Raw genomic sequence first — 13660 nt, 5'->3', positions numbered from 1 at the left:
AATAGTTTTGTTGTTTTTTAACAGGAAAGTGGACTCTGAATCACTAGTTTTGTAAAATAGTTCTGCTGTTTTAACAGGAAAGTGGACTCTGAATCACAGTAGTTTTGTAAAATAGTTTTTTGTTTTCACAGGAAAGTGGACTTTGAATCACTGTAGTTTTGTAAAATAGTTTTGTTGTTTTTAACAGGAAAGTGGAATCTGAATCACTGTAGTTTTGGAAAATAGTTTGGTTGTTTTTTAACAGTAACGTGGACACTGGATCACTGTAGTTTTGTCAAATAGTTTTATTGTTTTTTAACAGGAAAGTGGATCTGAATCACTTTAGTTTTTTAAAATAGTTTTGTTGTTTTTTAACAGGAAATTGGAGTATGAATTATTGTAGTTTTTTAAAATAGTTTTGTTGTTTTTTAACAGGAAAGTGGACTTTGAATCTCTAGTTTTCTAAAATAGTTTTGTTCTTTTTTAACAGGAGAGTGGACTTTGAATCACTAGTTTTGTAAAATAGTTTTGCTGTTTTAACAGGAAAGTGGAGTATGAATCACTGTAGTGTTGTAAAATAGTTTTGTTGTTTTTTAACAGGAGAGTGGACTCTGAATCACTAGTTTTCTAAAATAGTTTTGTTGTTTTTTAACAGGAGAGTGGACTCTGAATCACTAGTTTTCTAAAATAGTTTTGTTGTTTTTTTACCAGGAAAGTGGACTCTGAATCACTGTAGTTTTGTAAAATAGTTTTGTTGTTTTAACAGGAAAGTGGACTCTGAATCACTGTAGATTTGTAAAATAGTTTTGTTATTTTTAACAGGAGAGTGGACTTTGAATCACTAGTTTTGTAAAATAGTTTTGTTCTTTTTTAACAGGAGAGTTGACTTTGAATCACTAGTTTTGTAAAATAGTTTTGCTGTTTTAACAGGAAAGTGGAGTATGAATCACTGTAGTGTTGAAAAATAGTTTTGTTGTTTTTTAACAGGAAAGTGGTATCTGAATTACTGTAGTTTTGTAAAATAGTTTTGTTGGTGTATAACAGGAACGTGGACTCTGAATCACTAGTTTTGTAAAATAGTTCTGTTGTTTTAACAGGAACGTGGAGTATGAATCACTGTAGTTTTGTAAAATAGTTTTGTTGTTTTAACAGGAAAGTGGAGTATGAATCACTGTAGTTTTGTAAAATAGTTTTGTTGTTTTTTTACAGGAACGTGGACTCTGAATCACTAGTTTTGTAAAATAGTTTTGGTGTTTTAACAGGAACGTGGAGTATGAATCACTAGTTTTGTAAAATAGTTTTGTTATTTTAACAGGAAAGTGGACTCTGAATCACTGTAGTTTTGTAAAATAGTTTTGTTATTTTAACAGGAAAGTGGACTCTGAATCACTGTAGTTTTGTAAAATAGTTTGGTTGTTTTAACAGGAAAGTGGACTCTGAATCACTGTAGTTTAGGTAAACAGTATTATTCTTTTTAACAGGAAAGTGGACTGTGAATCACTGTAGTTTTGTAAAATAGTTTCGTTGTTTTTTAACAGAAACGTGGACATTGGATCACTATAGTTTTGTAAAATAGTTTTGTTTTTTAACAGGAAATTGGATTATGAATCACTGTAGTTTTGTAAAATAGTTTTGTTGTTTTTATAGGAAAGTGGACTATGAATCACACTAGTTTTGTAAAATAGTTTTGCTGTTTTAACAGGAAAGTGGACTCTGAATCAAAGTAGTTGTGTAAAATAGTTTTTTTTGTTTTCACAGCAAAGTGGACTCTGAATCACTGTAATTTTGTAAAATAGTTTTGTTGTTTTTTAACAGGAAAGTAAACTCTGAATCACTGTAATTTTGTAAAATAGTTTTGTTGTTTTTTAACAGGAAAGTGGAATCTGAATCACTGTAGTTTTGTAAAATAGTTTTGTCGTTTTTTAACAGAAATGTGGAATGTGAATCATACTAGGTTTGTAAAATAGTTTCGTTGTTTTTTAACAGGAAATTGGATTATGAATCACTGTAGTTTTGTAAAATAGTTTTGTTTTTACAGTAAAGTGGAACATGAATCATTGTAGTTTTGTAAAATAGTTTTGTTGTTTTTTAACAGGAAAGTGGACTCTGAATCACTAGTTTTGTAAAATAGTTTTGTTGTTTCAAAAGAAAAGTGGACTCTGAATCACTTGTTTTGTAAAATAGTTTTGTTGTCTTTAACAGGAAAGTGGAATCTGAATCACTGTAGTTTTTTAAAATAGTTTTGTTGTTTTTTAACAGGAAAGTGGACTCTGAATCACTAGTTTTGTAAAATAGTTCTGTTGTTTTAACAGGAAAGTGGACTCTGAAGCACAGTAGTTTTGTAAAATAGTTTTTTGTTTTCACAGGAAAGTGGACTCTGAATCACTGTAGTTTTGTAAAATAGTTTTGTTGTTTTTTAACAGGAAAGTAGACTCTGAATCACTAATTTTGTAAAATAGTTTTGTTGTTTTTAACAGGAAAGTGGAATCTGAATCACTGTAGTTTTTAAAATAGTTTTGTTGTTTTAACAGGAAAGTGGACTCTGAATCACTAGTTTTGTAAAATAGTTCTGCTGTTTTAACAGGAAAGTGGACTCTGAATCACAGTAGTTTTGTAAAATAGTTTTTTGTTTTCACAGGAAAGTGGACTTTGAATCACTGTAGTTTTGTAAAATAGTTTTGTTGTTTTTAACAGGAAAGTGGAATCTGAATCACTGTAGTTTTGGAAAATAGTTTGGTTGTTTTTTAACAGTAACGTGGACACTGGATCACTGTAGTTTTGTCAAATAGTTTTATTGTTTTTTAACAGGAAAGTGGACTCTGAATCACTAGTTTCGTAAAATAGTTTTGCTGTTTTAACAGGAAAGTGGATTCTGAATCACAGTAGATTTGTAAAATAGTTTTTTTGTTTTCACAGGAAAGTGGGATCTGAATCACTTTAGTTTTTTAAAATAGTTTTGTTGTTTTTTAACAGGAAATTGGAGTATGAATTATTGTAGTTTTTTAAAATAGTTTTGTTGTTTTTTAACAGGAAAGTGGACTTTGAATCTCTAGTTTTCTAAAATAGTTTTGTTCTTTTTTAACAGGAGAGTGGACTTTGAATCACTAGTTTTGTAAAATAGTTTTGCTGTTTTAACAGGAAAGTGGAGTATGAATCACTGTAGTGTTGTAAAATAGTTTTGTTGTTTTTTAACAGGAGAGTGGACTCTGAATCACTAGTTTTCTAAAATAGTTTTGTTGTTTTTTAACAGGAGAGTGGACTCTGAATCACTAGTTTTCTAAAATAGTTTTGTTGTTTTTTTAACAGGAAAGTGGACTCTGAATCACTGTAGTTTTGTAAAATAGTTTTGTTGTTTTAACAGGAAAGTGGACTCTGAATCACTGTAGATTTGTAAAATAGTTTTGTTATTTTTTAACAGGAGAGTGGACTTTGAATCACTAGTTTTGTAAAATAGTTTTGTTCTTTTTTAACAGGAGAGTTGACTTTGAATCACTAGTTTTGTAAAATAGTTTTGCTGTTTTAACAGGAAAGTGGAGTATGAATCACTGTAGTGTTGAAAAATAGTTTTGTTGTTTTTTAACAGGAAAGTGGTATCTGAATTACTGTAGTTTTGTAAAATAGTTTTGTTGTTTTAACAGGAACGTGGAGTATGAATCACTGTAGTTTTGTAAAATAATTTTGCTGTCTTAACAGGAAAGTGGAGTATGAATCACTGTAGTTTTGTAAAATAGTTTTGTTGTTTTTTTACAGGAACGTGGACTCTGAATCACTAGTTTTGTAAAATAGTTTTGGTGTTTTAACAGGAACGTGGAGTATGAATCACTAGTTTTGTAAAATAGTTTTGTTATTTTAACAGGAAAGTGTACTCTGAATCACTGTAGTTTTGTAAAATAGTTTTGTTATTTTAACAGGAAAGTGGACTCTGAATCACTGTAGTTTTGTAAAATAGTTTGGTTGTTTTAACAGGAAAGTGGACTCTGAATCACTGTAGTTTAGGTAAACAGTATTATTCTTTTTTACAGGAAAGTGGAGTATGAATCACTGTAGTTTTGTAAAATAGTTTTGCTGTCTTGACAGGAAAGTGGAGTATGAATCACTGTAGTTTTGTAAAATAGTTTTGTTTTTACAGGAAACTGGAGTATGAATCACTGTAGTTTTGTAAAATAGTTTTGTTGTTTTTTAACAGGAAAGTAGACTCTGAATCACTGTAGTTTTGTAAAATAGTTTAGTTGTTTTAACTTGAAATTGGACTCTGAATCACGTAGTTTTGTAAAATAGTTTCGTTGTTTTTTAACAGTAACCCGGACACTGGATCACTGTAGTTTTGTCAAATAGTTTTATTGTTTTTTAATAGGAAAGTGGACTCGAGATCACTGAAGTTTTGTAAAATAGTTTTGTGGTTTTTTAACTGGAAAATGAACTCTGAATCACTAGTGTTGTTGTTTTTTTACAGGAAAGTGGACTCTGAATCACTATAGATTTGTAAAATAGTTTTGTTATTTTTTAACAGGAGAGTGGACTTTGAATCACAAGTTTTGTAAAATAGTTTTGTTCTTTTGTAACAGGAGAGTTGACTTTGAATCACTAGTTTTGTAAAATAGTTTTGCTGTTTTAACAGGAAATTGGAGTATGAATCACTGTAGTGTTGTAAAATAGTTTTGTTGTTTTTTAACAGGAGAGTGGACTCTGAATCACTAGTTTTCTAAAATAGTTTTGTTGTTTTTTAACAGGAGAGTGGACTCTGAATCACTAGTTTTCTAAAATAGTTTTGTTGTTTTTTACCAGGAAAGTGGACTCTGAATCACTGTAGTTTTGTAAAATAGTTTTGTTGTTTTAACAGGAAAGTGGACTCTGAATCACTGTAGATTTGTAAAATAGTTTTGTTATTTTTAACAGGAGAGTGGACTTTGAATCACTAGTTTTGTAAAATAGTTTTGTTCTTTTTTAACAGGAGAGTTGACTTTGAATCACTAGTTTTGTAAAATAGTTTTGCTGTTTTAACAGGAAAGTGGAGTATGAATCACTAGTTTTGTAAAATAGTTTTGCTGTTTTAACAGGAAAGTGGAGTATGAATCACTGTAGTGTTGAAAAATAGTTTTGTTGTTTTTTAACAGGAAAGTGGTATCTGAATTACTGTAGTTTTGTAAAATAGTTTTGTTGGTGTATAACAGGAACGTGGACTCTGAATCACTAGTTTTGTAAAATAGTTCTGTTGTTTTAACAGGAACGTGGAGTATGAATCACTGTAGTTTTGTAAAATAGTTTTGCTGTCTTAACAGGAAAGTGGAGTATGAATCACTGTAGTTTTGTAAAATAGTTTTGCTGTCTTAACAGGAAAGTGGAGTATGAATCACTGTAGTTTTGTAAAATAGTTTTGTTGTTTTTTAACAGGAAAGTAGACTCTGAATCACTGTAGTTTTGTAAAATAGTTTTGTTGTTTTATTACAGGAACGTGGACTCTGAATCACTAGTTTTGTAAAATAGTTTTGTTATTTTAACAGGAAAGTGGACTCTGAATCACTGTAGTTTTGTAAAATAGTTTGGTTGTTTTAACAGGAAAGTGGACTCTGAATCACTGCAGTTTAGGTAAACAGTTTTGTTGTTTTTACAGGAAAGTGGAGTATGAATCACTGTAGTTTTGTAAAATAGTTTTGCTGTCTTGACAGGAAACTGGAGTATGAATCACTGTAGTTTTGTAAAATAGTTTTGTTGTTTTTTAACAGGAAAGTAGACTCTGAATCACTGTAGTTTTGTAAAATAGTTTAGTTGTTTTAACAGGAAATGGACTCTGAATCACGAGTTTTGTAAAATAGTTTTGTTGTTTTTTAACAGTAATCCGGACACTGGATCACTGTAGTTTTGTAAAATAGTTTTATTGTTTTTTAACAGGAAAGTGGACTCTGAGATCACTGTAGTTTTGTCAAATAGTTTTATTGTTTTTAACAGGAAAGTGGACTCTGAGATCACTGAAGTTTTGTAAAATAGTTTTGTGGTTTTAACTGGAAAATGAACTCTGAATCACTGTAGATTTGTAAAATAGTTTTGTTGTTTTAACAGGAAAGTGGACTCTGAATCACTGTAGATTTGTAAAATAGTTTTGTTATTTTTTAACAGGAGAGTGGACTTTGAATCACAAGTTTTGTAAAATAGTTTTGTTCTTTTTTAACAGGAGAGTGGACTGTGAATCACACTAGTTTTGTAAAATAGTTTTGCTGTTTTAACAGGAAAGTGGACTCTGAATCACAGTAGTTTTGTAAAATAGTTTTTTGTTTTCACAGGAAAGTGGACTCTGGATCACTGTAGTTTTGTAAAATAGTTTTGCTGTTTTAACAGGAAATTGGAGTATGAATTATTGTAGTTTTTTAAAATAGTTTTGTTGTTTTTTAACAGGAAAGTGGACTCTGAATCACTGTAGTTTTGTAAAATAGTTTTGTTCTTTTTTAACAGGAGAGTTGACTTTGAATCACTAGTTTTGTAAAATAGTTTTGCTGTTTTAACAGGAAAGTGGAGTATGAATCACTGTAGTGTTGAAAAATAGTTTTGTTGTTTTTTAACAGGAAAGTGGTATCTGAATTACTGTAGTTTTGTATAATAGTTTTGTTGGTGTATAACAGGAACGTGGACTCTGAATCACTAGTTTTGTAAAATAGTTCTGGTGTTTTAACAGGAACGTGGAGTATGAATCACTGTAGTTTTGTAAAATAGTTTTGTTGTTTTTTAACAGGAAAGTAGACTCTGAGTCACTGTAGTTTTGTAAAATAGTTTTGTTGTTTTATAACAGGAACGTGGACTCTGAATCACTAGTTTTGTAAAATAGTTCTGGTGTTTTAACAGGAACGTGGAGTATGAATCACTGTAGTTTTGTAAAATAGTTTTGTTATTTTAACAGGAAAGTGTACTCTGAATCACTGTAGTTTTGTAAAATAGTTTGGTTGTTTTAACAGGAAAGTGGACTCTGAATCACTGTAGTTTAGGTAAACAGTTTTGTTGTTTTTACAGGAAAGTGGAGTATGAATCACTGTAGTTTTGTAAAATAGTTTTGCTGTCTTGACAGGAAAGTGGAGTATGAATCACTGTAGTTTTGTAAAATAGTTTTGTTTTTACAGGAAACTGGAGTATGAATCACTGTAGTTTTGTAAAATAGTTTTGTTGTTTTTTAACAGGAAAGTAGACTCTGAATCACTGTAGTTTTGTAAAATAGTTTAGTTGTTTTAACTTGAAATTGGACTCTGAATCACTGTAGTTTTGTAAAATAGTTTTGTTGTTTTTAACAGTAACCGGACACTGAATCACTGTAGTTTTGTCAAATAGTTTTATTGTTTTTTAATAGGAAAGTGGACTGAGATCACTGAAGTTTTGTAAAATAGTTTTGTGGTTTTAACTGGAAAATGAACTCTGAATCACTAGTGTTGTTGTTTTTTTACAGGAAAGTGGACTCTGAATCACTATAGATTTGTAAAATAGTTTTGTTATTTTTTAACAGGAGAGTGGACTTTGAATCACAAGTTTTGTAAAATAGTTTTGTTCTTTTGTAACAGGAGAGTTGACTTTGAATCACTAGTTTTGTAAAATAGTTTTGCTGTTTTAACAGGAAATTGGAGTATGAATCACTGTAGTGTTGTAAAATAGTTTTGTTGTTTTTTAACAGGAGAGTGGACTCTGAATCACTAGTTTTCTAAAATAGTTTTGTTGTTTTTTAACAGGAGAGTGGACTCTGAATCACTAGTTTTCTAAAATAGTTTTGTTGTTTTTTACCAGGAAAGTGGACTCTGAATCACTGTAGTTTTGTAAAATAGTTTTGTTGTTTTAACAGGAAAGTGGACTCTGAATCACTGTAGATTTGTAAAATAGTTTTGTTATTTTTTAACAGGAGAGTGGACTTTGAATCACTAGTTTTGTAAAATAGTTTTGTTCTTTTTTAACAGGAGAGTTGACTTTGAATCACTAGTTTTGTAAAATAGTTTTGCTGTTTTAACAGGAAAGTGGAGTATGAATCACTAGTTTTGTAAAATAGTTTTGCTGTTTTAACAGGAAAGTGGAGTATGAATCACTGTAGTGTTGAAAAATAGTTTTGTTGTTTTTTAACAGGAAAGTGGTATCTGAATCACTGTAGTTTTGTAAAATAGTTTTGTTGGTGTATAACAGGAAAGTGGACTCTGAATCACTAGTTTTGTAAAATAGTTCTGTTGTTTTAACAGGAACGTGGAGTATGAATCACTGTAGTTTTGTAAAATAGTTTTGCTGTCTTAACAGGAAAGTGGAGTATGAATCACTGTAGTTTTGTAAAATAGTTTTGCTGTCTTAACAGGAAAGTGGAGTATGAATCACTGTAGTTTTGTAAAATAGTTTTGTTGTTTTTTAACAGGAAAGTAGACTCTGAATCACTGTAGTTTTGTAAAATAGTTTTGTTGTTTTATTACAGGAACGTGGACTCTGAATCACTAGTTTTGTAAAATAGTTTTGTTATTTTAACAGGAAAGTGTACTCTGAATCACTGTAGTTTTGTAAAATAGTTTGGTTGTTTTAACAGGAAAGTGGACTCTGAATCACTGCAGTTTAGGTAAACAGTTTTGTTGTTTTTACAGGAAAGTGGAGTATGAATCACTGTAGTTTTGTAAAATAGTTTTGCTGTCTTGACAGGAAACTGGAGTATGAATCACTGTAGTTTTGTAAAATAGTTTTGTTGTTTTTTAACAGGAAAGTAGACTCTGAATCACTGTAGTTTTGTAAAATAGTTTAGTTGTTTTAACTTGAAATTGGACTCTGAGTCACGAGTTTTGTAAAATAGTTTCGTTGTTTTTTAACAGTAATCCGGACACTGGATCACTGTAGTTTTGTCAAATAGTTTTATTGTTTTTTAATAGGAAAGTGGACTCGAGATCACTGTAGTTTTGTCAAATAGTTTTATTGTTTTTTAATAGGAAAGTGGACTCGAGATCACTGAAGTTTTGTAAAATAGTTTTGTGGTTTTTTAACTGGAAAATGAACTCTGAATCACTGTAGATTTGTAAAATAGTTTTGTTGTTTTAACAGGAAAGTGGACTCTGAATCACTGTAGATTTGTAAAATAGTTTTGTTATTTTTTAACAGGAGAGTGGACTTTGAATCACAAGTTTTGTAAAATAGTTTTGTTCTTTTTTAACAGGAGAGTGGACTGTGAATCACACTAGTTTTGTAAAATAGTTTTGCTGTTTTAACAGGAAAGTGGACTCTGAATCACAGTAGTTTTGTAAAATAGTTTTTTGTTTTCACAGGAAAGTGGACTCTGGATCACTGTAGTTTTGTAAAATAGTTTTGCTGTTTTAACAGGAAATTGGAGTATGAATTATTGTAGTTTTTTAAAATAGTTTTGTTGTTTTTTAACAGGAAAGTGGACTCTGAATCACTGTAGTTTTGTAAAATAGTTTTGTTCTTTTTTAACAGGAGAGTTGACTTTGAATCACTAGTTTTGTAAAATAGTTTTGCTGTTTTAACAGGAAAGTGGAGTATGAATCACTGTAGTGTTGAAAAATAGTTTTGTTGTTTTTAACAGGAAAGTGGTATCTGAATTACTGTAGTTTTGTATAATAGTTTTGTTGGTGTATAACAGGAACGTGGACTCTGAATCACTAGTTTTGTAAAATAGTTCTGGTGTTTTAACAGGAACGTGGAGTATGAATCACTTTAGTTTTGTAAAATAGTTTTGTTGTTTTTTAACAGGAAAGTAGACTCTGAGTCACTGTAGTTTTGTAAAATAGTTTTGTTGTTTTATAACAGGAACGTGGACTCTGAATCACTAGTTTTGTAAAATAGTTCTGGTGTTTTAACAGGAACGTGGAGTATGAATCACTGTAGTTTTGTAAAATAGTTTTGTTATTTTAACAGGAAAGTGTACTCTGAATCACTGTAGTTTTGTAAAATAGTTTGGTTGTTTTAACAGGAAAGTGGACTCTGAATCACTGTAGTTTAGGTAAACAGTTTTGTTGTTTTTACAGGAAAGTGGAGTATGAATCACTGTAGTTTTGTAAAATAGTTTTGCTGTCTTGACAGGAAAGTGGAGTATGAATCACTGTAGTTTTGTAAAATAGTTTTGTTTTTACAGGAAACTGGAGTATGAATCACTGTAGTTTTGTAAAATAGTTTTGTTGTTTTTTAACAGGAAAGTAGACTCTGAATCACTGTAGTTTTGTAAAATAGTTTTGTTCTTTTTTAACAGGAGAGTTGACTTTGAATCACTAGTTTTGTAAAATAGTTTTGCTGTTTTAACAGGAAAGTGGAGTATGAATCACTGTAGTGTTGAAAAATAGTTTTGTTGTTTTTTAACAGGAAAGTGGTATCTGAATTACTGTAGTTTTGTATAATAGTTTTGTTGGTGTATAACAGGAACGTGGACTCTGAATCACTAGTTTTGTAAAATAGTTCTGGTGTTTTAACAGGAACGTGGAGTATGAATCACTGTAGTTTTGTAAAATAGTTTTGTTGTTTTTTAACAGGAAAGTAGACTCTGAGTCACTGTAGTTTTGTAAAATAGTTTTGTTGTTTTATAACAGGAACGTGGACTCTGAATCACTAGTTTTGTAAAATAGTTCTGGTGTTTTAACAGGAACGTGGAGTATGAATCACTGTAGTTTTGTAAAATAGTTTTGTTATTTTAACAGGAAAGTGTACTCTGAATCACTGTAGTTTTGTAAAATAGTTTGGTTGTTTTAACAGGAAAGTGGACTCTGAATCACTGTAGTTTAGGTAAACAGTTTTGTTGTTTTTACAGGAAAGTGGAGTATGAATCACTGTAGTTTTGTAAAATAGTTTTGCTGTCTTGACAGGAAAGTGGAGTATGAATCACTGTAGTTTTGTAAAATAGTTTTGTTTTTACAGGAAACTGGAGTATGAATCACTGTAGTTTTGTAAAATAGTTTTGTTGTTTTTTAACAGGAAAGTAGACTCTGAATCACTGTAGTTTTGTAAAATAGTTTAGTTGTTTTAACTTGAAATTGGACTCTGAGTCACGAGTTTTGTAAAATAGTTTCGTTGTTTTTTAACAGTAACCCGGACACTGGATCACTGTAGGTTTGTCAAATAGTTTTGTTGTTTTTTAACAGTAACCCGGACACTGGATCACTGTAGGTTTGTCAAATAGTTTTATTGTTTTTTAATAGGAAAGTGGACTCGAGATCACTGAAGTTTTGTAAAATAGTTTTGTGGTTTTTTAACTGGAAAATGAACTCTGAATCACTGTAGTTTTGTAAAATAGTTTTGTTGTTTTAACAGGAAAGTGGACTCTTAATCACTGTAGTTTTGTAAAATAGTTTTGTTATTTTTACAGGAAAGTGGACTCTGAATCACTGTAGTTTTGTAAAATAGTTTTGTTGTTTTTACAGGAAAGTGGACTCTGAATCACTGTAGTTTTGTAAAATAGTTTTGTTGTTTTAACAGGAAAGTGGACTCTGAATCACTGTAGATTTGTAAAATAGTTTTGTTATTTTTTAACAGGAGAGTGGACTTTGAATCACAAGTTTTGTAAAATAGTTTTGTTCTTTTTTAACAGGAGAGTTGACTTTGAATCACTAGTTTTGTAAAATAGTTTTGCTGTTTTAACAGGAAATTGGAGTATGAATCATTGTAGTTTTTTAAAATAGTTTTGTTGTTTTTTAACAGGAAAGTGGACTTTGAATCACTAGTTTTGTAAAATAGTTTTGTTCTTTTTTAACAGGAGAGTGGACTGTGAATCACACTAGTTTTGTAAAATAGTTTTGCTGTTTTAACAGGAAAGTGGAGTATGAATCACTGTAGTGTTGTAAAATAGTTTTGTTGTTTTTTAACAGGAAAGTGGACTCTGAATCACAGTAGTTTTGTAATATAGTTTTTTGTTTTCACAGGAAAGTGGACTCTGGATCACTGTAGTTTTGTAAAATAGTTTTGTTGTTTTATAACAGGAACGTGGACTCTGAATCACTGTAGTTTTGTAAAATAGTTTTGTTTTTTAACAGGAGAGTGGATTGTGAATCACACTAGTTTTGTAAAATAGTTTCGTTGTTTTTTAACAGTAACGTGGACACTGGATCACTGTAGTTTTGTGAAATAGTTTTATTGTTTTTTAACAGGAAAGTGGACTCGGGATCACTGAAGTTTTGTAAAATAGTTTTGTTGTTTTAACATGAAAGTGGACTCTGAATCACTGTAGATTTGTAAAATAGTTTGGTTGTTTTAACTAGAAAGTGGACTTTGAATCACTGTAGTTTTGTAAAATAGTTTTGTTGTTTCAAAAGAAAAGTGGACTCTGAATCACTGTAGTTTTGTAAAATAGTTTTATTGTTTTTTAACAGGAAAGTGGTCTCTGAATCACTGTAGTTTAGGTAAACAGTTTTGTTGTTTTTACAGGAAAGTGGAGTATGAATCACTGTAGTTTTGTAAAATAATTTTGTTGTTTTTACAGGAAAGTGGACTGTGAATCACACTAATTTTGTAAAATAGTTTCGTTGTTTTTAACAGGAAAGTGGACTCTGAATCACTGTAGTTTAGGTAAACAGTTTTGTATTTTTTACAGGAAAGTGGATTATGAATCACTGTAGTTTTGTAAAATAGTTTTGTTGTTTTTTAAAAGGAAAGTAGACTGAATCACTGTAGTTTTGTAAAATAGTTTTGTTGTTTTTTAACAGGAACGTGGACTCTGAATCACTGTAGTTTTGTAAAATAGTTTTGTTGTTTTTTAACAGGAACGTGGACTCTGAATCACTATAGTTTTGTAAAATAGTTTTGTTGTTTTTTAACAGGAAGGTAGACTCTGAATCACTGTAGTTTTGTCAAATAGTTTTGTTGTTTTTTGACAGGAAAGTGGACTCTGAATCACTGTAGTTTTGTCAAATAGTTTTTTTGTTTTTTGACAGGAAAGTGGACTCTGAATCACTGTAATTTAGTTGAAAGCTTCGTCTGTAAGCGTCCTTATGGAAATCCTCCAACTTCAATTCCAACCATTAATCCTCCTATTGTTGAAGGCAATTGTCCAAACGGCTGGACATCAATCAGTAAGATGTTTTATTCTGTGTCCGTGAAGAAGTCAATATTTTACCTTATACAGAGACCGAGTTCTGATATTTATTGAAAACGGTTTAAAATGTATATAATCACACCAACACAGACGTAATATACGTATTTATTTTACTGGCGTAATGCATTTCTTTTCCAAATAACATTTGTTTTTGAGGAATTGTTTTTTTAATTTTTTTTTTTAAATTTCAGAAGTAATTTTCAAGACATGGTATCAATCCAGAAATACTTTTGAGTTTCTGTTCACTTGTATCATTCTTTCTTTACTGTATTTACTTAAGCTCGTGTTCACGTTATCTGTTTCAGAGCAAAGCAGCAAATGTTTCAAGTTTTTTGGTAAGCAGGACCAAGACAAACTTCCTTGGACAGATGCTCGCAGTGCTTGTAGAAAAATGACCAATAATGGCGATTTGGCGACCATTGGAAATAAAGAGGAGCAACGTAAGTTATTTGACGTATTTATTAACAGACAGACAGACACCCATTAAAACCTTCTGATCACATAATGTTTAACATGTACGTTTTCATGTTTTATTCATGTCGTATATTAATTTCATTTTTATGTTCTACCTAGTATCAGAGCTTCTGTTAGGGAAATAGCAATAGTGCAACACGTCTGATGGAAGGCTGGAACATCTTTCCTATTATACTTGTGTAA

The 13660-nt window shown here is 30.5% G+C and overlaps 1 protein-coding gene across 4 annotated transcripts in view; it reads left to right on the top strand.

Moving 5' to 3' along the window:
- LOC143242696 (macrophage mannose receptor 1-like) overlaps window positions 1-13660 on the top strand; it is a 55441-nt gene that overhangs the window by 21355 nt on the left and 20426 nt on the right. For all 4 annotated transcript variants that reach the window (XM_076486177.1, XM_076486176.1, XM_076486173.1 and 1 more), the window contains 2 exons: window positions 12843-12980; window positions 13309-13443. In XM_076486177.1, coding sequence (XP_076342292.1) covers window positions 12843-12980; window positions 13309-13443 — 273 coding nt within the window. The remainder of the gene's footprint in view (window positions 1-12842; window positions 12981-13308; window positions 13444-13660) is intronic.

The sequence above is a fragment of the Tachypleus tridentatus genome, unplaced genomic scaffold, assembly GCF_004210375.1.
Source record: "Tachypleus tridentatus isolate NWPU-2018 unplaced genomic scaffold, ASM421037v1 Hic_cluster_2, whole genome shotgun sequence".
Taxonomy (NCBI): Eukaryota; Metazoa; Arthropoda; class Merostomata; order Xiphosura; family Limulidae; genus Tachypleus; species Tachypleus tridentatus.
The sequence above is the reverse complement of the archived record's forward strand: the minus strand, read 5'-3'. Positions and strand labels throughout refer to the sequence as shown.